At 44.4% G+C, this 26012-nt stretch overlaps 1 protein-coding gene across 1 annotated transcript in view; it reads right to left on the bottom strand.

Moving 5' to 3' along the window:
* The window catches only part of BAHD1 (bromo adjacent homology domain containing 1), a 72486-nt gene that overhangs the window by 17677 nt on the left and 28797 nt on the right, over positions 1-26012 (bottom strand). Inside the window, exon 2 of the mRNA XM_030559471.1 lies at positions 2507-4132. Coding sequence (XP_030415331.1) covers positions 2507-4115 — 1609 coding nt within the window. The 5' untranslated portion in view covers positions 4116-4132. The remainder of the gene's footprint in view (positions 1-2506; positions 4133-26012) is intronic.

Genomic DNA, 26012 nt, shown 5'->3' with positions numbered 1-26012 from the left:
TACAGTATAGATTGGCATGACTCAAGGCAGTACGTCAAAGAGCAGTATTCTTATATCTGAACTAGTCTTCGCACAAGTATTATTCAGTTATGAAAACACAGAGCTATTACTGAGACTTTTATGTTACTGTCAAGCCCTCAGGGTGGGGTGGGGGCTTCCACACCAGGACAGCAGAGAGATATTTTGGAAAAAGGAACTCTACACTTTGCTCAAGTGCTTCTGAGTTACAGCACCTTCTTAGAACGGAAGGAGGCCATAAGGCCCATCTCATCCTGTACTCTTGACTTAGAAGATTCATCTGCCTACCTAAAATCCTCCAGCAGTTTTAATTGGATAAGTTATCCTTCCCTTTGAATCCTAAACTGTACAGCATTGCTGCATGTAGCTGCATCTTCAGAGACAATTCCATCTCAGAGGTAAATGAAGCAATCTCAGTTTACAGATTACACTGTATTTTGGTAATAGCAACACACACCTCATTTACAGTTTCGTGGCTTTTATGCTGAAAATATACTGGTATATGATTGCCCTGGCACAACAATTCTGGTAGCTAGTTTCAAATATTGTAAATAGACATTTTTCTACATAGTGAAGGCAAAGCTCCTGGATAAAAACCATAGTACAAAGTTGATGGATAACATAGCTAGAAATAAACCTGCACAAATACCTGAACCATTTATTAAACATATTATGCTTCTGGATTTCAATCTCATAGGCTACACATTAAAAAATCAGAGAAAGGGATCTAATGCAGTGTTTCTCAAACTGGGGTCGCCACTTGTGTAGGGAAAACCCCTGGCAGGCCGGGTCGGTTTGTTTACCTGCCCCATCTGCAGGTTGATCACGGCTCCTACTGGCTGCAATTCGATGCTCCAGGACAATGGGAGCTGCTGGAAGTGGCGGCCAGTATGTCCCTCGGCCCGCACCGCTTCCCACAGTCCCCACTGGCCCAGAGCAGCAAACTGTGGACAGTGGGAGCCGCAATCAGATGGAACCGTGGACGGGGCAGGTAAACAAACCGGCTGGGCCTGCCAGGGGCTTTTCCTACACAAGCAGTGACCCCAGTTTGAGAAACACTGATCTAATGGGATCTCAAGAATCCACTGACATTCAGTGAGTTAACTATTTCACTGCTAACATCTTTTGGTGTTTTTCCAAACTGGGTTGTGTGACAGAGTGCTGGGCAACAGCAGCTATACCAACACTCTGATCACAGGATCACCAGTTAAATCACCCTGGAGGAAACCTGAGGAGATAGATTGGGGATGGGCAGGAGAGAGCTACAAGGCTAATGAATCCATCAGTCCAGAAGTAGAAAACACACAGGAAGGATGTGCTCAGTGGGGAAGAGAGAAAGACTGAGAATGGCACGCCAGCAGGCAGGCTTTTCAGAGTCAGAGCCAGAACCAGGAAAGCTCTTTCAGAAGGAAGATACTTTCTGTCTCCCCCACTCCTTGGCTGAGAGAGCAAAAGAGCATGTGCTATTGTAAATACAGAGCTGCACAACTCTGGAAAGGTGGTGGGGAGAATACTGTAATATATTGCACAAGGTGTTTGACTAGAAGGCTCCGAGCAGTTTGTGCCCAGAGAAGGGATAGGAGCAAGACTGTACCCTGTACCTGGTAGCACCTGCTCAAATACTCAATAACTTTGGTGTGTTCAAAGGAAAGAAAAAACCCAAATAAGAGATTTTGTGAGAATGCAATAAAATGTATTTTGGGAATTTCATGGTTCGCAGATCAGATACAGTGCAGAAGGCAGTGCCAAGTTCCACACACTGCCCTACCAGCATGCCTGAACCCTTCATTAAAGGGACGAAAGGGTCATTCGATTTTCATATTCTAGATTAGCCTTTGGATTCAGATGGAACTATGAACTAGAGCTCTTATACACAGCAGTGGCCATTTGGGAAACTGGACCGCTCAGCCCTAGGAACTGAGAGGGATCTCTCAGAGGTTTGAACACTGGCCTACTAAACCCAGGGGGTGTGAGTTCAATCCATGAAGGGCCACTTAGGGGTCTGGGGCAAAATCAGTACTTGGTCCTTCTAGTGAAGGCAGGGGCTGGACTTGATAACTTTTCAGGGTCCCTTCCAGTTCCATGAGATAGGTATATCTTCACCCCCTCATTTCCCATAGATTAGACAGTCACTGTACTGTGGTTACTCTAACCTGGGCAGAATTCAAAGCAGGGACCACCTTTTTTCTGCCCCAAATCTTACCAGCCTTCTGATTCAAGTTTTCCATCCCCATACAACATTTTAATGGAAACAGCCTTCAGAGGAAAAGGAAGGAATGCCATAACATCTAGAGGTGTAGCTGAACGCTGCATCTTCCTCACCAACAGACAGTACATGTCCCAGATTTAGCTGAACCCAATACATAGGACGCATGCCTCTTACTTGGTCAGACCCAGGCAACGAGATACCCCGCTCTGCTGATCAGTGCACTAATCTAACCTTCTTTACTTAGGCATGCTAAGACCTCCATTTGTTACTTTGTCTTACCTGCTGCAAAAGGCATTTTGTAAGGGTAGCTGTTCCGTCCTGTATGCACACTGCTAATCCTGCTCTCCGGCATATGCATAACTCCACAAAGGCTGTAACTGTTAACAGCTGTTCCTTCGCCACAACAGTACGGAGAGTTACACCAGTGAAGTGGCTGGAAAGGAGTACCTGATGGTAAGGAAGTTGGAGATACCAAGAGCCCCTCACACGTAGACTGTGAAAGCTCATCCTTAGGGTAAACCGAGCAGTGAGAGTAGCCACTGTATCCACTTTGGCCATAATAAACATAAAACCCGTTCAATGGAGTCAAATCTGAAGATTCACAGAGACATCCACAATCCGTGTGATTTCCTGGCACAGGCAAGGGATGGAACTGCTGCACGGGGAAGGAAGGCTGATGAAATTCCTGTTTGGGAGTAGGAGATTTCTCCCCAGGTCTCCCATACTCAGGCTTCATGGAAGCTTGTCCACCCATAAGCAAAGGCAGTCTGTGATAAAAACCCTCTGTGCTATCATAGGAATTAGATAATGGTTCATAATTCAGAGATTCAATATTTCCATGGAGACTAGGGGAGTCCTGATGGTCTGCTTTCCTAAAAGCACTTGCAGGAAATCCTTGCCAGCCATGTGGACCCTCCATTTTTACACTGGACATTTCCTTTTTGGATTTGACACAATTCTTCCTATTGGCTTTGGCCCACTTGAGCCTTGATTTGGAACAGTGGTTCTCAGACTTGCCCTCTCCATCTGATTTACTCCTCGGCTTCAGAGGTTGGTCTTTTTCATGGGTCAGTTTCAAAAATGCCACAGCATTGAGACTGGCCAATCTCTTTGGGGTGGGATGATAGGGAATTCCACTATCCTCCCTCTTTGTTCCATCTTCAAATACGTCATCCAATGAATGGTCAGAGCTATTGCATTTCTGACTAGATCCACTCTGACTCTTTCCCTTAACTGTTTTTACAGATGGTTTTCCCAATGAGGGCCAGTTGCCACTAGCTTTGCTGCAATCTCCACCGGCCTTGACAGAGTCTTTCCGAAAACGCCTGCCAGATAATAAGCCATCATCTCGTTCAAATAGCAGGTTATTCACTGCCTCTGCATTCAGAGAGGCTAGTCTTCGTTTCCTGGGCTCCAAAGGAGCGGCACTGGGTTCCTGTTCTGTTCCAGGACAAGTTATTGTGCTCTCTTCCCCAGGTGGATCACTCTTCCCTGCTCCCAGAGTCTGAACTTGTTCTGGGAAACAGGGAGGTCTGAAGTCATCCATCCAACTGGAGAGGTCTCTTTTTGTGCCAATCTGGGTCTCTTTTGACAATGATCCAGCCACGTCCTCTAATCTGGTGAGAAGCACTTTGCACGTTTTTTTGTCCACAGAAGTGATCAGACGTTTCCTTAATGGGTACGTCTTTCTGATCTTCTGCAAATTCCTGCTTTTGTTCACACCCATAAACCCACTCTGCCAGTTTTGAATATCAGTGGTGTCTCCTTGCTCACTGCACCCTGCCTCAGTCCTATCCATTCTTTCACCATCTACTGGTGACAAAGCTTGGCCAGCAGAACCAGCTGGATGTTTTAGAAGGAAAAGTTGTTTCTTCCGGGCATGAGTCATAGGACCAGGTTCCACTCCTGTAATCAAACAGAAAAAAAAGTCTATTAATATCACCGAAAGGGACCCATCTCCTCCTGCGAAATAGGAAACATTTCAGGATGCTGGTTACTATACAAAATATAGTCTTTCTGGGTCATGGCCAGTTTAAACCAATCAGAAAACAAGATGTAATGAGATGTGGTTTAACATTAAACCACAGAATATGACAGTAATTAAATATGTGACTGACACTGAAAGCCTCAGAAGCCAGGAAAAATCAGGGTTAAAGCCAAAACTTCATCTCTCACATGCCCTATTATGTCTAATTACTTCCAAGTATGTTACATGAAAGTCCAGTCCCCAGTTAAACTGACATGATTTTTAATAGGTCATAGATTTTAAACAAACTAACTAAGGTTAATTTAAACCCATGCCCAAGGTGTATGATATAAATACATTCTAGGTATATTTTTGATTACTTGTGCGTTGTTACAAGCAGGGTTGTTTCCCAGTCATTTCCCTGGACAATTAGACAAAAGATTACTGGGTCATGTGAAAGCTGAACTTTAAAGAAAGACAAATGGACAGAGACTTACCAAATATAACACACAAACTTAATATATATACAAAACTTTGTGCAGGTAAGAACTTGTGTAAGTGCTTCTATTAACAATTAGTGTGAAATTTTAATTGTTTTAAGGACCAGCCACAACCTTTAAGTAAGCCATCTGATCTGTAGATAGGTCTGCATAATAACTGAATCCCAAGACTATGATTTTGGAAGGAAAAAAGCTTTTGTTCCACTGAGTTAAAGTCTAACCTTTCATCCAGATTTTGAGAGTCAAAAACGCTATTCAAAACTAAGCTAACACATAACAAAAATATAAAAGAGGAAGTTATAAGCATCTCTCTGCAGAACAGGAACAGGTTCTCCTACTTGCATGGTTGAGTGAATGTATGACTGGTGCTTTTCTAGGATTTCAGTTCCAACTTTTTGCTAGATTTGCATTGTGAAAATTATTTCTGAGTTGGGACTTTTTAGAACTGTTGAGACAATGTCTGTAGAGTGACTCATGACCTCAGTTGTCTCAAAATATCTATGGACTTGCCCACTGACTGGATATATTTTTGGATCCATGGTCTTTGTGTCCATAATTACTGAAATGGGGGAGGTTCTTAATTTGCATAAGGGTGACCTAATCAAACGCTTAAGGTGATGCCAGTGACTTTAGAAGGAGATTCAATTATGATCTGCCATGGGACTCCTGAGGACGGATTCCCAATGGGAGGAACCAGCCATACTATCATTCTCAAAAACTGGAGAAGCTAATATTTGTTACTTCAGGCTTGCTGGCCACAAACCGTGGCTTGCTTGCAATGGCTGTTGCAGTGGCTGCTGCAGACCTTGGCTGCTGGCCTCTGGCCATGAGATGCCACTGTGTCTGACCACATGGCCTGTGCTTCCTCCACCACCCAGGTGGCCACCAAGGGGTAAAAGTCCAGCAACATGCAACATCTAAGACTCAACATCTACATGCAAGTAACTTCTACCCAATGAGCAAGTCCGCTACTGTTAAAATCTGAGCCAACAAGAGGACTTGCTAATCTTTTCAACCACGTGCCAGCTTTCTTAGATTATCCACAAGAGTTAACACCCATCCTGCATATGTATCAGCCTTTCGGGTTTTGTTTTCTTTTCCACCTCTACCTTAACATTCTTCCACTTTTAACTCCAGCAGATGGCTAGTAGTGAGCAGGAGTGTGTATGGATAAAACCCACAGGATCTGAGAACTGCGCCTATAGAACAATTTTGCCAGTACCCGAAACAGCCATAGGTTAACCAACTTTGTTGACTGAAAGATCACACAATATTTCCTGGGTTAGAAGTTGTATGCTGACTCCTGAGAAATCATGTTACTTTCACCTAAATTTGTCATTCAAATTTTAAAAATAACGAGTTATTATCTTGAATTGTATTGGAACACTTCATGTAACCCTATGACTGGGGATGGGTGGTGTGCAAGATTGGCTATTACCTAACAATCATTAATTTTGGAAAAGCTCCCTTAATTGGCATCAAAGCTCAAACATTAACTTGAAGCTGGGAGGGATCATCAGATCCTTCCTGTATCAGCTACTTGGCTGAAAGATAAGTATACTGGCTGACATTGAGATTGATAATATCCTCCCATTCTGGGGGGCTCTCAGTTATGCCTGCCCAAATTATTAGATAAAGCTGTTGATTTAATCTGGTTTAAATCACCTGATGTATTTTATTTGATTCTTTCATTTAGTTAATAAAATATATAAATTAGAAACCTGTTTGGTTCAGATGTTTCTTTCAGATGTCAAAGTTCCAGATTTAACAAGTTCCAGGGTAAATAAGAAGCAACTCAGTCTCAGACCCCTATACTGGTGGTCCACAGAACTGCCTCAGAACCCTTCCATACTTGGTGCTGGAACAGGAACACTGTTGATTTTTGAGGGAAAGTTGATTCATGTACTGATCACTTCTTTCAGTAAGAGATGAAGGTTTTAGAACTTTTTGAGGGCCTGGAATGGTGAATACCAGCTGGCCAACCTACAGGCTGACCAATTCCCCTTATTTTCTCATACATCAGTGGGCAAATTTAACTTCAAAAACATCAAGAGCAATCAGAAATAGGCAACAAGATCTTCTGTCCCTCTATTTAAAATAAATGAATTATGTCATATTAGAGAAGAGTCTTCAACTTATCCACCAAACAGGTACAGTAGGGGTAGTGGTAGTGCAATCATCCTACACAACCCTGCCCTGGAGGTAGCCCTTCTACCAGATTGCACGGACAACTGATTTGTTATAGTATGGCTATTTCTATGATCCTATTTCTTCTTGTCCCCATCAAAAGGATAAGTCTCTAGCATAAGTGCTCTGCAGAGAATTATCTCCAGGTTGTTCAGAGAGAGTCCCTTGAATTTGACATCAGCTGTCCCCTTCCTCTGCTAGCCCCCACTATTCCTTTGTAGGACTTAGTCTAATCCCCCTTGAACAGAAATTTATTTCCAATATTTTAAAAATACAATTAATAAAACAGTTGTATTTTAATTACATCCAAGTCCAAAATGTCTGACTTAAATAGATGTTCAAATTTTATTAATATCCCTTTCCTCTCTATCTTTTCTAGTAGCCAGTTACGACAAATTTTCCCTGAAATGAAAAAGAGTGATGCAGACTCACAAGGAAGTGGATTTTTCTGACAGTAAATATTACTCCTGAGGAACTCTGTGAGAACAAATTAAAAATTCTGTGCACAATATTTTAAAATTCTGCAAATTTTATTTGCCAATAAATAAATGTGGAGGCTCCAGCATGGCAGAGAGCAGTACAGGCTACTGGCTGCATGGAAGTGGGAGATCACCCTGCAGGCCCCTCCCCACCCCATGGGACATGGACTTGGTGGTGAGGCTGCACCTGACTCTAGAGTGACCAAATGTCCTGATTTTATAGGGACAGTCCCGATATTTGGGGCTGTGTCTTATATAGGCGTCTACTAACCCCAGCCCTGTCCTGATTTTTCACACTTGCTCTGTGATCACTCTACCTGACTCTGACAAAGTGCAAGAGTTTAGTGTAGTGAGATCTAGGTAAGGGGGGAGAGGGTTCTATGTGGGGTAATCTAGGTACAGGTGGCTCAGGGTGGGTGGTCTGGGTGTGTGTGTGGGATCTGGATGCACTGGGGCTCGTCGGAGGGGGGTTCTGGGTGCAGGGGCAATGGAGGGAGGTCCAGGTGAAGGAGGTTGGGGCTCAGCATGGAGGGTCTGGGCATGGAAGCGGGATCTGGGTATGAGGTGCTCACTGAAGAGATCAAGTTGCTGCAGGAGTGGGGCTTGGTGGGGTAGTGATACGGGTGCAGCTTGTTGGGGCTCCGTGGAGTAGGGGTCGATGTGCAGGAGACTCATTGGAGTGGTCTAGGCACATAGGGGATGGGGTTCATTGGGGTGGGGGTTCAGGAGCAGGGGATGGTCTGCGTGCAGGGGTGGGGGTCTAGATGCAGGAGGTGCGGCTTGGCAGGGGGTGGTCTGGGTACAGGCGGGAGGGGTTCAGCAGGGGTCTGGATGTAAGGGAGTGGGGCCTGGCACAGAGGGCTGGGTGCGGGGAAGGCTCGACCAGTGGATATGGGGGGGGGGTTCTGTGTGCAGGGGGATGAGGTTTGGCCAGAAGGTCTGGGTGGTGGTGGTGGTGGAAGGAGGCTGTCCAGATGAACAGGGGTTGGGCAGACAGGGGAGCAGCTCCCTGTAGAGTCATCCATCAACCCATGACTGAGGAGCAATGGGGATAGGAAGCAGGAGTGGTTGGTGCAAAGCTGGGGGAGGTTTCTGGGGGTGGGTTGGACCAGGCCCCAACTGCTCTGTGCAGGGGAAGGGTGCTTCTCCCCCACCCCCAGCCCAGCCGGGACTAACAGCTGAGCCCAGCGCAAAGTAGGAGCCATCGGCCAGGGTGTCAGGTGCAGGGGGGCAAAACTCAGCGGGGGGAAGGGGCTCCGGATGCAGTGGGTGATGATCAGCGGGGTCGAGACTGGGTATGGATGCCTGGGGTTGGGCAACTGTGGGGTGGGTCTGACCTGGCACTGGCCGGGGCATCCTCAGCCCCACCCCACCCCGCAGTGACTTGCCTCTCCACTGGCTCCTCTGGGTGCCCGAAACGACACACCCGCGCTGCTGGGGAGGGGTGAGTGACCGCTCTTGCGTATTCCCTTTGTTTCCCCATTACAAAGTCATTTTTCTGCAAGGAGGCAAAGAAATCTGCGATGGACATGAATTCTGTGCACACGCAGTGGCACAGAATTCCCCCAGGAGTAAAATAAGGGAGCTGTTTACAGCCTAGGATACATCCCTTGCAGGTTTGGTGGCAGAGCCAGTGCTACCAAGAGACTAACTGCTTAAAATGCTTTTAAAAAAAACTATAAATATGAATGCTTAAAATCATATGCCACCACCCCTGAAAACATTTAGTAAGATGCCTTTCAATAGTAAGTATCACTTAGAATTCAGAAGAAAATTCACACACTCTCCCAACCTTGACTTTGAAATATATGTTCTACTGCACAATACCAAGGCAGAACATGGCAAGTTGTGGTTTATTTATAGCTAGTAGTTTAAAAAAATCATTCAGCATTGATGGACTCAAATCCCACAGATCAAGAGACTGAATTTATGGCTTATTAGAACAATCTATAACCCACTAACAATCCCCTCCAACTTCTCCCCTCTCCTCTTCCTTTCTTCCATTTGACTAGAGGGATGTTAACAGGACACTTCACCTTGAATGGTCCCTTGAAATATGTGTTTACTTATGCCAAACAATCTGTGCCACCTTGTATTTAGCTGTGACACTCTGAGTACCTTTCCCAGATCTGAAGAAGAGCTTGAAAACTGGTCTCTCTCACCAACAGAATTTGGTCCAATAAAACATATTACCTCGCCCACCTTATCTCTCTACATACCAAGAGAAGCATTTACAGTAGTTTATCATATGAAGAGATTGCAATAGGTATCTCTATAGTAGAAAATAACACATTAAAAGGTAAAAGTATCAAGAATTAATATGTATCCAGATTCCATGCAATATGTTCAAGGCAGACTAATTTAAATCATGGATTTTAATCATGATTTCAAGCAGCAAGCAGGAAACCCTTGATTTAAATTTATTTTATTTAGGTTTTGCATTTGTACTTTTTAGTTATTTTCCTAATGAAAGGTTGATTCTCATTGGTTGGTAACCATTAGAACACGTTGATTTGAAACTAAATATAGTTTTTACACTAAATTTTTTATTTCTTGTTGCTAATCCAGAGGATATACTGTATCTATTGTGACAAAGTTCCTCCTCTACCTCGGTGGGTCCTGCGCTTATTGGTGAATTTTGCTAGCCTCGGAGATCTTCTTGTGTTGGATCAGGAGTTGAGAGGTTTTGGGGGGAACCCGGGCCTGCCTTCTACCCCGGGTTCCAGCCCAGGGCCCTGTGGACTGCAATGGTCTAGAGCGCCTTCTGGAACAGCTACATGACAGCTACAATTACCTGGGCTACTTCCCCATGGCCTCCTCCCAACACCTTCTGTATCCTCACCATAGGATCTTCCTCCTGATGTCTGGTAACACTTGTACTCCTCAGTCCTCCAGCAGCACGCACACGCTCCCGCTCCCACTCCCAGCTCCTCACTCGCACACCACAAACTGAAGTGAGCTCCTTTTTAAACCCAGGTGCCCTGATTAGCCTGCCTTAATTGATTCTAGCAGCTTCATGATTGGCTGCAGGTGTTCTAATAAGCCTGTCTGCCTTGTTTCCAGAAAGTTCCCGATTGTTCTGGAACCTTCCCTGTTACCTTACCCAGGGAAAGGGGACCTACTTAACCTGGGGCTAATATATCTGCCTTCGATCACTCTCCTGTAGCCATCTGGCCTGACCCTGTCACACTACACAAAACTATTTAAGCAATTATATAGCTTAACTTACATTTATTCAGTCAGATTCTTAATTTTGACTATGTTAAAAACGGTGAATGAGGCATTTCTTATTTATTAGATTATTTTTTACAAGTCTGACATGGATGAAGATTCAAAGAAATTAAAAATGCCAAAAAAAAAAAAGAGAAAAAAAAAAACACTTTTAAAATTAAACAGACCTACCTTAAATGTGCTGGATAAATGAGAAAAAAGTTTATCAGAAACATTTAGCATTAAAACTAACTGATTTATTAAATAAAGGAAGTATTATTTGTGCTAAATAAATTGAACTAATTGTTTCATTACCATGTCCTTCAAGATTTTAAAAGTAGTAAATCTCACCCTCTCACACTGAGTTTTTATTCACAGAGAGGAGGAGAAGAAGGAAGAGAAGGAGAAGGAGAAGAAAGCTTGCTTGTTTTTTCAACTCCCAAACAGCATCTCTACTTTGAATGAACTCACAATTGAGCTGATGGATTGAAATTAATTGAAATTGAAATTGAAATTACCATGAAGAAGATATTGGCTCTGTATAGTACTTGCAGAAGAGACTACTGCTGTCAAAAGCTAGTTTAGCACTTCAACAAAATCCAGCTGCAGGTGCTTAGCCAATGACTTCCACCACTTCAGTGGTTGACTTTCTTTAAAACGTGGCAATAAACATATACTCCTTAATTTTTTTTTATTTAATTGAAATGATTTTAACATGCTATAAGTAGCTTAGGCCTTAATATAGGTTGTCACTTTCAAAATTTTAATGTTAAATAGGTTTATTTTTTAAAAATAAACTTGTATTTAATTTAAAATAATTTTTTTCTAAAAAAATCATCTGAATTTTTACCTACCCTGAATCTGTTTCAAAGGTTTCAATTGAATTAGTTAGACCTTTGATATGATGAGTGGTTATACACAGTACTTACACAACAATCACAAGAAGCTGCTTTTTTAAGGGGTCATGCATGCATATAATTCTGTTCTTGTTAACTGGCGTTATGAGAAAGCATCAACTCCTTAAACATTTCTCCCCACCTTTAGAAGTCAATTTCCCTTAAACATCACATAAGGCTAATCTATATCAAAAAACAGATATTCAGATTTAGAGACACAAAATGATTAAAAAACGCATTTTTGGCATTATTATTGAACCTCTCCTTTAAAATTTTGGTGAACAAAGTGGTATTTAACCCACAGATAATAAAACACTTTGAAATCTAGGTTTATACCACCAAGCACAAGGGAGATGATATGGAAGCACAAGTCAGAAAAGTATTGTAAGAAGTGTTACTGAGGAATTCCATATTTTCTACTTCAAAGATTTCTGCACCAAATTTACTCAGTTTAGAAACCAAAGAATGATTTCCCTGCCACCCTACTGTGGGCTTGGCTACACTTGTGAGTTACAGAGCAATAAAGGAGCCCCAGGCGCCCTAGCTCACTCCCTGTCCACACTAGCAAGGCATGTAGAGTGCTCTGACTCCAGAGCTACAGCACTGCTGGTACTCCATCTCGGCAAGAAGAATAACGTTTGCTGTGCCTTGGCTACAATGCACAGGCGTCAGTGTGAACGGGGTATTAACTGCGCCCTGATTGGCCTCTGGAAACATCCCATAATCCCTTTAAGTCAAGTGGCCACTCTTGTCATTGTTTTGAACTCCTGTAGGAATGCGGAAATGCCCTTTCAAAGCTCCGTTTCTGACAGCCAGCACGCAAGCCATTAGTGTGGAATGCTGTGTGTAAGAGAGAGAGGAGGGAACTCTGCTGCTGTCTGAACTTACAAGACAGCATGCTGACATGCTCTCAGCACTCCAAAAACTCACTCACTCTCCCCCCACATACACACAACACACTCCCTGTCACACTCCACCACCACACCCCCCATTTGAAAAGCATGTTGCAGTCACTTGCACGCTGGGATAGCTGCCCATAATGCACTGCTCCCAACGTCGCTGCAAGTGCCACAAATGTGGCCATGCCAGTGCGCAAGCAGCTGTCAGTGTGAACAGACTGCAGCACTTTCCCTACTGCGCTCTCTGAAGGTGGGTTTAACTCACAGCGCTCTACATCTGCAAGTGTAGCCATGCCCTGCGAGTACTGCATATCAACTTAGGACCCCAAAAGTCAAGAAGTTGTCTTTCTAGCTTACACGTTATCACCAGTATCCTAGACTGCAGTCAAAGCTTAGATTAATTTTGTTAAAGACGAACAAAGCAGATAGAATCCAGCTCATCGTATAACTGTTGCTCCACAGCTCCAATGCGAGTAATCTCATTTTTAAGTCACTGACTTAAATCTGCTCACTAAAGTAAGAGTATACCACTATATACCGGTAGGCATTTTCCTGAGGACATTGTCACCTTAAATAGGACCTGCTACAATATACAGACATTCCTGGAACAAAAGACTATTCTCAACAGTGCTTTCAGTGCTAAGAAGAATCCTATTACCATAGCTATGGATGCCAGATCTACTAGAGCTTGTTACAAATGATAAACACGTTATCCAAAACATTTCTGGAGACATACTGCATCTGTGGGTGCCGATGTCATCATGATGAATACAAAATGAAGAATCTAGAGTTAGTGACTTGCACATCTCAAGCATCATCACTAACTTAAATCCATTCAAATATATGGATTGTTCTTCTCCTGCCCCATCACCTCTCAGAAAAAAGTATTTTTTAATCTTTCCATCTAGGTCAATCCCTCATATCAATAATTTTTGCTGCATTTTTCTGAATTTCCTACAATTTGTCACATAAAAAAAGACACAGCAAGAGAAACTTCAAGGTTTTCACCTAGAGTTCTGTGTGACTGTGGATATATAACAAGATTGATATCAGTGGAAGAGCTATATCAAGATACAAGTGCAACGCATGACTGGATCATTAAACTGACAACATTGCCAATTTTGGTGGTTACTATTCTCAGCATGAAGAGAAAACTGGACTATTTTAGCAATGCAAACATCATCCCATATTCTGGAAAGAACACCCAAAAGCTAGCACCCAAGAGAACTCAAATAATTTAGCAAGATTTATTAGTAAATAAAAACACCAGAAAAAGTAGTACTAGAATCTACTGAGTCTACATTGTTAAAGTAGAGTTCTTAGTACTACGTGGGTTTTCTAAAATCAAGTTTCCTTTGGCTCCAAATTTGTGCTACACAGTTTATGAAAGCTACCTGGACAACCTGACTCAATATTTGGTGCCTAGTATTCTCCATCCCTCACCACATCAATACACAACTTCCAGAGCCCTATTCAAAACTAGAACAATGACAGCTGAGTATTATTTCACAGCTTAGTATCAAAGTCACACAGATTTATGAAAACACAAGCTTCTGACCCTTGGTATGAAATACATTTCAGTAGGGAAACAACATTGTCAGATTCTTCATCCCACTATAGTCCCTGCTAACTAATGGATCCATTATAATGAACCAAAGAATTCACACAAATGATGGAGGGCATGGCTACTCTTGCGAGTTAGAGTGCATTAAAGCAGCCCCGAGAGCATTAACTCACGACGCATTCACATGGGTAAGGCACGTACAGCGCCCGGACTCTGGGGCTAGAGCGCTCCCGGTACTCCACCTCAGTGAGTGAAATAACGTTTGATGCATCCCCGCTGGAGCACCGCAGCGCCAGTGTGGATGCTCTGGTCTGTTAATGCACTCTGATCGGCCTTCAGAAGTGTCCCGCAATGCCTGTTCTAGCCACTTTGGTCATCACTTTGAACTCTACTGCCCTGCCCTCAGGTAACCAACCATTAGACCTGCCCTTTAAATTCTCTGGGAATTTTGAAAATCCCCTTCCTGTTTGCTCAGCAAGGAGTGGTGTGCTCTTAGTGAATCTTTCCAGGTGACCATGCCTCCACGCGCCAGACGATCCCCAGTATGGAGCAACGGCGAGGTGCTGGACCTCATCACTGTTTGGGGCGATGAAGCTGTCCAGTCCCAGCTGTGCTCCAGCCATAGGAATTTACGATACCTTCGGGCAGATGGAAAGGGGCCATGACTGGGATCCACTGCAGTGCAGAGTTAAAGTGAAGGAGCTGCGGAATACCTACCGCAAAGCCCAAGAGGCAAACCGCTGCTCCGGTGCTGCCCCTGTGATCTGCTGTTTCTACAAAGACCTGGATGCGATACTTGGGGGCGACCCCACCTCCACTCCAAGGACCACCATGGACACTTCAGAGCCCAGTTCAACGACGCAGGAGGAGGAGGAGGAAAGCGGGAGCGAGGGTGCTGGGGTAGAGGAAGACACTCTGGAATCCCTAGAAGCACACAGCCAGGAGCTGTTCTCAAGCCAGGAGGAAAGTAGCCACTTGCTGCTGCCAGTGTTTGGGGAAGGACAAAAGCCGGCTATGTAGCTTTTATTTTGGGAAGGAAGTTATTCGGTGTGGGCTCTTGGGTTGAGGAAGGTTAAGGCTACATGCATGCCTAGACGTGGAATAGGGCGTTGATGTGCTGTCTCACATGGCAGTAATCGGCCTCAGTGATCTCTTCAAAGGTCTCATCCAGAACATGGGCAATGCGCTTGCGCAGGTTTCTTGGGAGAGCCACTGTGGTCCTTGTCCCAGTCAGGCTAACATGTCCGTGCCACTGTGCTGTGAGGGGCAGGGGGACCATTGCTGCACACAGGCAAGCTGCATATGGGCCAGAGCAGAAGCTGCATTGTAGTAGAAGACCCTCCCTTGCTTCCCAGGTCACCCTCAGCAGCGAGATATCTTCCAGGATGAAGCCCTGTGGAAAATGTGGGGCCAGTGTTGAGTATAGGACCCCCCTGCAGCTGTTGGCTCTCCCCAAGGCACAGAACAATCAGTCCCCTTTGACCTTATGCTTACTCAGCATTTTGGGGCTCCCATGGGTTATGTGCACTCGCTTTGGGATGGGCAAATTATGCTATTGTGTAGACTGTGCTTGCCCTTAAGTATGGGGGAATCATTGCTCTGTTTGGTGTGAACAATGCTGCCTCTGTTAAGTGTTGCGTTTTGCCTTTACAGTTGCAACCTTGAGATCTCAGCTGTCCATGTTATCACCGGCCGAGAGACTGCAAAGACTCAGGAAGAGGTCCCGCAGAAGCAAAGAAGACACGCTGCATGAAGTAATGCAGCAGTCACTTAACAAGAAGCTATAAGAGCAGGAGAGGAGGAAGAGTGAAAGGAGGATCTGACAACAGAATGCATATCGCTGGCACAAAAGTGCAGAGCTCCGGCAGCAATGCATGGATTGGCTGATAAGCATCATGGAGTGCCAAGCGGACTATATCCAGCCACTCATAGCCATGCAGGTGGAGCACTACAGTGCCCACTCCCACTGCAGCCTTTGTCCCAAATCTTTTCCCTTGTGCCCCCTGTCACCTCCAATCCACTTTCCCCAACATCCGGGTTCTTATCGCCACCAGCTGCCTCCAACACCTTTAGCTTCACCACCCAGCCCTGAAAACTATGGCCCTTATTCACTGCACTCAGCCCCCATCACCACGCAGTATAGCCATCCTAAAGTGCAGCATTCATTGCACAGCACTCCACACAGGAAGGCTGAGTATGATAAGAGGACATACACAAATTTGTGATTGTACCATTCCCCACTCCACTCCCTTGCCCTTTCTGTTTCCCAAGCAGTTGTGTTTCTTTTCAATAAATTGATTTTTTGGCTTTGAAAACATTCATTATTGCATAAAGTAAAAGATATTTTAGCCCAGGAAAGCAACAGGCACTGCAAGTCAGAGTAGCAAACACAGATTCCTACTAACATTGGAACCACTGCACTTCACTTCCATGCAGGGCACCAGACATTACTGGTGGCTTTCGGCCTCAAATTGCTCCCTCAAGGCATTCCTAATCCTTGCAGCCCCGAGCAGGGCCCCTCTAATAGCCTTGCTCTCTGGCTGTTCAAATTCAGCCTCCAGGTGTTGAACTTTCGAGGTCCATGCCTGAGTGAATCTTTCCCCCTTCCCTTCGTAAATGTTATGGAGGGTATAGCATGCAGATATAACAGCAGGGATGTTGTCATGGGCCAGGTCCAGCTTCCCATACAGAGAGTGCCAGTAGCCCTTTAAATGGCCAAAAGCACACTCCACAGTCATTCTGCACCGGCTCAGCCTGTTGTTGAACCGCTTCCTGCTGCTGTCAAGGCTTCCTGTGTAGGGTTTCATGAGCTACAGCATTAAAAGGTAGCGGGGTCTCCAAAGATCACAATGGGCATTTTGACTTCCCCTAAGGTGATCTTCTGGTCTGGGAAAAAAGTCCCGGCTTGCAGCTTCCTGAAAAGGCCAGTGTTCCGAAAGATGCATGTGTCATGCACCTTTCCGGGCCAGCCTGCGTTCATGTCAATGAAACACCCACGGTGATCCACAAGTGCCTAGAGAACCATAGAGAAATACCCCTTCTGATTAACTTACTCGGAAGCTAGGTGGGCTGATGCCAGAATTGGAATATGTGCCCCATCTATTGCCCCTCCACAGTTAGGGAAACCCATTTGAGAAAAGTCAGCCACAATGTCATGCACATTACCCAGAGTCATGATTCTTCTGAGCAGGATGTGATTAATGGTCCTGAAAACTTGCATCAACACAATTACAACAGCTGACTTCCCCACCCTTGGTTTGCGACGATCGGTAGCTGTCTGGAGTTGCCTGCTTCCAGACTGCAACAGCCACCCGCTTCTCCACCAGCAGGGAAGCTCTCTATCTCGTGTCCTTGTGACATAGGGCTGGGGCGAGCTCACACACAGTCCCATGAAAGTGGCTTTTCTCACCCGAAAGTTCTGCAGCCACTGCTCGTCATCCCAAACTTGCATGATGAAATTATCCCACCACTCAGTGCTTGTATCCAAAGCCCAAAAGCGGTGTTCCACAGTGGTAAGCATGTCTGTGAACGCTACAAGCAATCTCGGGTCGCATGCTTTACTCAAGTCAATATCATCGTTGGAGTCCTCACTGTCAGTTTGGATTTTAAGGAATAACTCGACTGCCAAACGTGACATGCTGGCGAGACTCATCAGCATATTCCTCAGCAGTTTGAGCTCCATTCCCGCAGACCGAAAGGGAAGACAGAGTGCGCAGTACAAAAAACGTTGAAAGATGATGCCAAATGTGGATGAAAGCACAGGGATTGCTGGGATGCAAACCGATGAATCACAGGGCACTGGGACAGGACCTAGAATGCCCTGCACCTCCCACCTCCTTCCCACAAACCACAGCACCAGAATGGAAAGAGGTGTTCTGTGGGATAGCTGCCCATAATGCATTGCTCCCAATGCCGCTGCAAGTGCTGCAAATGTGGCCATGCCAATGCGCCTGCAGCTCTCAGTGTGGACAGACTGCAACGCTTTCCCTACTGCACTCTCTGAAGGCCGCTCTTGTCATTGTTTTGAACTCCTGTAGGAATGCGGAAATGCCCACGCCCTTTCAAAGCTCCGTTTCTGACAGCCATTAGTGTGGAATGCTGTGTGTGTGAGAGAGAGGCGGGAGGTCTGCTGCTGTCTGAACTTACAAGACAGCATGCTGACATGCTCTCAGCAACCCAAAAACTCACTCTCTCTCGCCCCACATACACACTCCCTGTCACACTCCACCCCATGACACCCCCCATTTGAAAAGCACGTTGCAGTCACTTGCAGCGACATTGGGAGCGGTGCATTATGGGCAGCTATTCCAGCATGCAAGTGCCGCAAATGTGGCCATGCCAGTGTGCTTGAAGCTGTCAGTGTGGAAGACTGCAGCGCTTTCCCTACTGCACTCTCCGAAGGCTGGTTTAACTCAAAGTTCTCTACATCTTCAAGTGTACCCATGCCCTTATACTTGTTGAGCCCTCAGGGAAAACTTGATAATCCAATTGTTACAGTCCAGATCTAAGTTTAAGAGAACTGAAAATTAAGTTATCTAAGGTCAGAACAGCACTACTCTGTACCTAAGGGGACAGAGGACAGAAAGACATTTAGATATACTACTAATTTCAAAAAAGGAAGCATTTAATAACTAGTTCCCAGCTCGTCCTCATCACCCCGGTTACTCTAGAATTCATTAAATGGTAAACTATAGAACCACCACTTGCCAAAAAGTAAAATCACCAGAGAGTTAATGCCTCATTATCAGGAAAATAACCAAATGTGTTAACAGCTGCATTTTCTGTATATGCCCTGTTCATCCAGATAGAGCCCTCTCTCACACCCTGAACAATATCATGCTCAGAATTTGAATTGCTCAGCAGGACATTGGAATAGACAGTGGTACAGGAGGCTGGTATTAAAACATGCAGTTCACTATCTGTGTGACTTCCTGTTTGTGGGCATAGTAGATTTCGGAGTGTGCCGGCCTGCGGGCCTCATTCTAGGTTGGGAGTACCACTACAAGGAGAAAAGACATAGGACCCTCTGTTAAGCTGATCCCCTTAGGAACTGAGTTAGATCCACTGGCCGGTATCTCTAGACCCCTAGCAAATAAGCTGGCAGAACTTTTGGGATTGCTCCAGAGGGTCAGGGCATACAAAGCAGTTACACTGCATGAACTGCAGGCTATTATTCATCATCTTAATTTTGTATGCCAAGTCATGGACCCAGGACAGTCATTTTGTGCTCACTTCTCTGCTGCCACCTCTGGGATAACAAGGCGCAACCAATTTACCAAAAAAAGTGAATAAAGAAATGAAGGGGATTTATGGGTATGGAAACAGTTCCTGAATCATTGTAATGGAGTTTCCTTTTGGAAAAAAGAACAGACGCTAGAGGCAGACCTAAATATTCACTCTGATGCCTTAGGAAGTACTGGGCTTGGGTTTTTATTGTTTGTAAACACACATCAGGGAAAGTGGTGTTCTCAGAAATGGCTCACTGACTGGCTACAAAAAGGAATTGTAAAGGACATAACATTCCTGGAATACTTCCCATTTTAGTTACAGTGAGAATTTAGGGGAAAGAAGCTCATAAGAGAGTGAGATTTTAGAGTGACAACCTGATGGTGGAACCTGTTATCAATTGCCAGTCCTTTAGATCAGTGCTTCTCAAGCTATCTGATGCGGGGGACCAGCATTTTTTTTTCCAGTGTGCCAGAGACCAGTGCCATATTATTATCCTATTTGACACCCTTATGAGGAAACTTGCCGCGGACCAGCAGCCAATGGCTCATGGACCGGCACCGGTCCGCGGACCACCCATTTGAGAAGCACTGCTTTAGATCATTCAGTGTGATGAGGGCATTCATCCTGCTGTGTTTAACTTAACATCTGTTGTACTGCTAAATATGTGCCCAGTATTAATAATGGTGTAGGCGATGCTCTGTCTTGATTACAGGTGGAGAGATTCTGAGACTTGCTATTGGGAACCAAAAAGGAACCCAAACATATGTTGCTAACCCTTTGGAACATTGGCACATAACTGCTATTGGATTTCACAGAGATCAGTAGCACTGCAAACATTTAGGGTTTATGACAAGGGTTAATCAGTTTCAGATGGATGCCAATGTTGACCAATTCCTGAAGATCAGGTATATGGTGTCATTGATAACACCACATGCTGGCATCAAGCACTATCTCTTGGCCCTCATTGGGGATAAAAAGTTACCCTGGTTCTTGTAGTAGGTTTTTAAACAGTTGCTAGAGGAGTGGTCTCAATCCAAAGGCCCTAGGGAAGATCCAACAACTTGTCACTATTCAGCTATTTTGGGCTCTGGTGCGAGTTCTTCACCAGACATGCCAATGAAGCCAGGAGCGTTCTAGTTCTTGGTGGCATTTTTTTGGAGCATTTAGAATCAGTGATCTGGTGCCTGGGGTCAGCAAAGAATACCTCTGGTAGGGCTGTGGAGTTAGGGACTTATAAAAAGGTAAGTAATTAGCCATCTTAACTCTGAGATGTCAAAGACAAACCAAGTAAGGCAAGAGGACTCCTTCACTCTGCAAGAGGTAGCAAGGCAGGGATTAGCCCATTAAGGACCTATATAGCACTGAGATTGAGTGAGGATGGGCGATGGGAGGCACCTCACATAATACCAGTTTGAGGCAGTCTTTAAAGAGGGGCTTACAGCAGCAGGCTTCCTGCTGTGCATTCAGGTCCTAGTCACTGAAGCTTGTGGCAATGATAAGTGCAGCCCAACTGGCAACAGGGACTCAAGAGAGGCAGCTAGACACTGGCATTCCAGTAAATGAGAATCAGAGTCCAACAGTGTGAATGACTAACATCACTATGATTTCAGTTTTCAGGAGCAAGGGAGCAAGTCATGTGAACTGCTGTTTGGATCTGCGGATGAAGTATTGTACATTGGACCTACAAATGGGTTGCCGAATCACCTGTAGGTTCCCAGCTGGACCCTGATGGCAAGGCAACTGAATAGGGATGGAAGGACAGCTATGCTCTGGGACTAGCTGATTCCCATCTTATGCTCTTTAGCAGCCACTGAACATGATTATTGTACGCCTGGGTGAAAATGATTTGTGATTTTATGAGAGTGTTGACTCATTCTCCAAGGCAAAGAGCTTTATGACAGATGCAGGACTTTTTCCTGAGGGGAGACATAAACTGTCTGAAATGCTGCAGCAGAGGATATAGCGGGGAGCTGCCGAGCCTCCACTGGTTGACAAGGCCTCCTGATATGTGAATCAGGAGGTGGCTAAATCTGTATACAAATGGGGATGACTGGTAATTATCTTTCAGAAAATATCATACTGGGCAGATGTGTTATTCAGGGAAGACAGGATATACCTCTCTGATTAGGAAGCTGGTATATTTTTGGTCAGTGATAGGGAGGTAACTTAACTATCTGGGATGCCCGTCGGGGTGCAGTGGAGACAGCCAAGCTCATGGCTGGTGCTTGTTGGTGGCAGGTGTGCAAATGAAGGTACTAGTTTTACAGGAGGTGTGGTTTCTTCACAAATCAGAGTTGGACAACATTCTTTCTCCAGCCCTTTAACCTTCCAACCAGGGTAAAGTGGTGGGGTCGCAGCAGGCTGGGAACAGCTTTGGAGGGGTAGGAAGCTGATGGTAACCCTCAAATAGGTGGAAACAAGTGAGGAAGGAATGAAGACCTGTACCATGCATTACTGACAGAAGATTCCCAGATTAGTGAAGTTAATACAGTTGTAGCCTAATTAAGTCACCCCCCCCACATTATGATAGATAATAAAACAAACTATCCTTTTCGTAATGGTTCCTACCCTCGCTAGCTTTTTTTGATTGCTCTTGCACATTGAGAAGATATTTTCAGAGTACTATTCACGATTCCAAGATCTCTGAGTGGTAAAAGCTAAATTAGACCCCATAATTTTGTATGTCTAGTTGGGATTATTTTTTCCAACATACATTACTTCGTACTTATCAACACTGAATTTCATCTGCCATTTTTGGGTTTGTCTACAGTACAACTAAATACCTGCGCCTGGCCGTTGTCAGCTGACTCAAGCTCATAGGGCTCAGGCTGCACAGCTATAAAATTGTGGTAGGGACGTTGGGGCTTGTGCTGGAACCCAAGTTCTGGGGCCTTGGGACAGGGGAGGGTCCCAGAGCTCCAGCTCCCACCTTAGCCCCAATCTCCACACTGCAGTTTCATAGTCCAAGCCCACCCCAGCTGACACAGGGGCAGCAACAGGTGTTTAACTGCATGTAGATACATCTTTTGTTGCCCAGTCACCCCGTTTTGTGAGATTTACTTGTAACTCTCTGCAGTCAGCTTTTAACTCAGCTATCATGAATAATTTTATATCATCTGCAAATTTTGCCACCTCACCCTTCACCTCTTTGCCAGCATGGATTTGTAAAGAACAAATTGTGTCAAACCAATCTGATAGCTTTCTTTGATAGGATAACGAGTCTTGTGGATAAGGGAGAAGCGGTGGATGTTGTATATCTAGACTTTAGTAAGGCATTTGATACGGTCTTGCATGATATCCTTATCGATAAACTATACAAATACAATTTAGATGCGGCTACTACAAGGTGGGTGCATAACTGGCTGGATAACCATACTCAGAGAGTAGTTATTAATGGCTCCCAATCCTGCTGGAAAGGTATAACAAGTGGGGTTCCGCAGGGGTCTGCTTTGGGACCGGCTCTGTTCAATATCTTCATCAACAACTTAGATGTTGGCATAGAAAGTATGCTTATTAAGTTTGCAGAGGATACCCAACTGGGAGGGATTGCAACTGCTTTGAAGGACAGGGTCAAAATTCAAAATGATCTGGACAAATTGGAGAAATGGTCTGAGATAAATCGGATGAAGTTCAATAAAGACAAATGCAAAGTGCTCCATTAGGAAGGAACAATCAGTTTCACACATACAGAATGGGAAGAGACTGTCTAGGAAGGAGTATGGTAGAAAGAGATCTAGGGGTCTTAGTGGACCACAAGCTAAATATGAGTCAACAGTGTGATACTGTTGCAAAAAAAGCAAACGTGATTCTGGGATGCATTAACAGGTGTGTTGTAAACAAGACACGAGAAGTCATTCTTCCGCTCTACTCTGCGCTGGTTAGGCCTCAACTGGAGTATTGTGTCCAGTTCTGGGCATCGCATTTCAAGAAAGATGTGGAGAAATTGGAGAGGGTCCAGAGAAGAGCAACAAGAATGATTAAAGGTCTTGAGAACATGACCTATGAAGGAAGGCTGAAAGAATTGGGTTTATTTAGTTTGGAAAAGAGAAGACTGAGAAGGGACATGATAGCAGTTTTCAGGTATCTAAAAGGGTGTCATCAGGAGGAGGGAGAAAACTTGTTCACCTTAGCCTCTAATGATAGAACAAGAAGCAATGGGCTTAAACTGCAGCAAGGGAGATTTAGGTTGGACATCAGGAAAAAGTTCCTGTCAGGGTAGTTAAACATTGGAATAGGTTGCCTAGGGAGGTTATGGAATCTCCATCTCTGGAGATATTTAAGAGTAGGTTAGATAAATGTTTATCAGGGGTGGTCTAGACAGTATTTGGTCCTGCCATGAGGGAAGGGGACTGGACTCGATGACCTCTCGAGGTCCCTTCCAGTCCTAGAGTCTATGAATCTATGAAACTTTTTCCAGATCATTTTATGAATATGTTGAACAGCAGAGGTCCCAGTTCAGATGCTTCAGGGTCTGCACTATTTATCTCTCCCCATTGTGAAAACTGATCATTCATACCCATCCTTTATTTCTTATCTTTTAACCAGTTACTCATCCATGAGAGGACCTTCCCTCCTACCCCATGACTGCTTACTTTGCTTAAGAGCCTTTGGTGCAGGTCCTTCTGAAAGTCAAAGTACACTAAATCCACTGGCTCACCCTTGTCCATGTTCGTTGACTCCATCAAAGAATTCTAATAGATGGGTGAGGCATGACTTTCCTTTACAAAAGCCCTGTTACCTCTTTCCCAGCATATAATTGCCTTTCAGTACCTGAGAACACTTTTAAAAATAGAATAATTTTTTCAGGCTGAAATTGAACTTTCTTCTTCGTTTCAACCCAAAGTCCATCCCCTCACCCCAAAGCTTCACAAAAACCTCTTCAGCCATCTGAATAAGCTGAACACAAAAGTGTTTTTACAATGCCTTTTTTTTTTTTTTTTTTTTTTTTTGCTATAACTCAAGAATGGCTTGGTTTTATACCACCACACTTTCTATGAATTGAATCCTAATGACTTGCAAGCAAATTTCTGGAAGTTTGCAAATACTGCACTGAAGAATGCGCAGTACAGTTTAACTTCAGAAAGATGTACCCACTGGATATGGAGGCCGCTGTAGCTATCACAGAGCCAATGGAGGGAATTTGGAATTTTTATTCGGGGTCAGCACTGTTCACACTCTTGCCCCACAAAGGAAGTTTTCTCTAATTGTATTTTGAATGCTAATGCTAAAAACACTCACAGCACATAAAAGTACAAAATGTAATAAATTACAGGATTTAAAAAACATTGCAATTACTGTCAGCCACTGATGTACAATGGCTACATCAGTTTGGATGTAATCTCTGATTAATAGTTAAGCATGTCTGAGCACAGTCCATACTTGCATGGCTGACCAACTGAGGAGTCTATACTGGCTAATTCTCTGTGAAAACTACTGTTATTGTAATAATTATTTGATTTGCTTTACAGCAAGAGTGGCCAATCTGTGGCTCCAGAGCTACATGTGGCTCATCAGAAGTTAATATGCGGTTCCTTATATAGGCACCGACTCCGGGGCTGGAGCTACAGGTGCCAACCTTCCAAGGTACCGGGGGGTGCTCAATGCTCACCCCCTGGCTCTGCCACAAGCTCTGCCCTCCTCTCCACCCCTTCCTGTCCCTTCCCCTGATCCTGCCGTGTCCTCACTCCTCCTCCCCCACGAACTTCCTGCATGCCATGAAACAGCTGAGTGGGAGGCAAGCCTGGACATAGTCATTACTTGAGGAACCTCCGTATATTCCCGCCCCTCCCCCACATTTTTGCTGGCTTGGGTGATTTTAGTAGCATCTATCTAATGTACTTTTCTGAAAAATGTGGGTTTTTTTTGCCTCAGTCCCAATGGAAAATCTATGCCCTATTCTAGTTTGAGTGACCACCAACTAAGTTCAATATCCTACCATACCGTATTGAGGAACTGTTGGCAACAATAGAAATATGAGAATTAGGCCGAACAGCCAAATTACCAAAAATAGAAAAACTGTAGATGCAAAATTTGATTACAAAGTTTGGTCAAATAAAAACCATGCCTCATTATCCTCTAAGCCTTCATTTAACGCCTATGTAATTTTTAATGACATAAGCAAAAGGCCTGAAAAATCTACTTATTAGGGTGAATGAGAACTTAGGCTTCCATTTAAAAATAATCACATTTCTAGACCCTACGGATACAGCTAACTTTCCTGAATGTAAAGGAAAGGAGTGTGTTATTTTCCTCAATCTTCAAAAAGCTCCAATGCATCTTCTGTTGCTCATATCTTTGCCAAGCTACACAGTGAAATTCTAGCCAGTTGCACTGATGCTATTCAGAACTATGGGCAGCAGCGAAACTGTCAACAATCAGATCTGTTTCATACTGCTACCACTACTAGACAAAGCTATGAACTGAGGCAAGCACTGAGTTATTCACAGGGGAAGAGGAAGCCCCAAACCAAATGAGGCAAGGGATGACAGTAGAATTCTTCCCTCTCCATTCCTTTTGAAGCAGCTAGGAGATTCTGGTGCAAAGGGAGAGTACAGAGGCACTTCTCTCTCTCTTTGAAAGGGAGGTGGGGTGGTGGTGAGAGATTATGAAGCTTCAAATGAGACATCTAGTCAGAGGCCAATACAGGATATGGAGATCCAAAGCAGGGTCTAGGAACAGCCACTTGGCAGAAACCCAGGGTGGATTTGATTTAAATCACTGGTCAGGAAGACTTGATTTAATCATGGATTTTTACATAAGAGTTCATTCTTGTTGGTTGTTATAACCTTAATACATATTCTTCACAACTCAGATAGATGTAGGTTTCATTTTTAGAAGGCACATACTATACATTTT

This window comes from Gopherus evgoodei, chromosome 4 (genome assembly GCF_007399415.2).
Source record: "Gopherus evgoodei ecotype Sinaloan lineage chromosome 4, rGopEvg1_v1.p, whole genome shotgun sequence".
Lineage (NCBI taxonomy): Eukaryota > Metazoa > Chordata > Testudines > Testudinidae > Gopherus > Gopherus evgoodei.
Note: the sequence above shows the minus strand (reverse complement) of the source record. Positions and strands in the feature narration are given on the sequence as shown.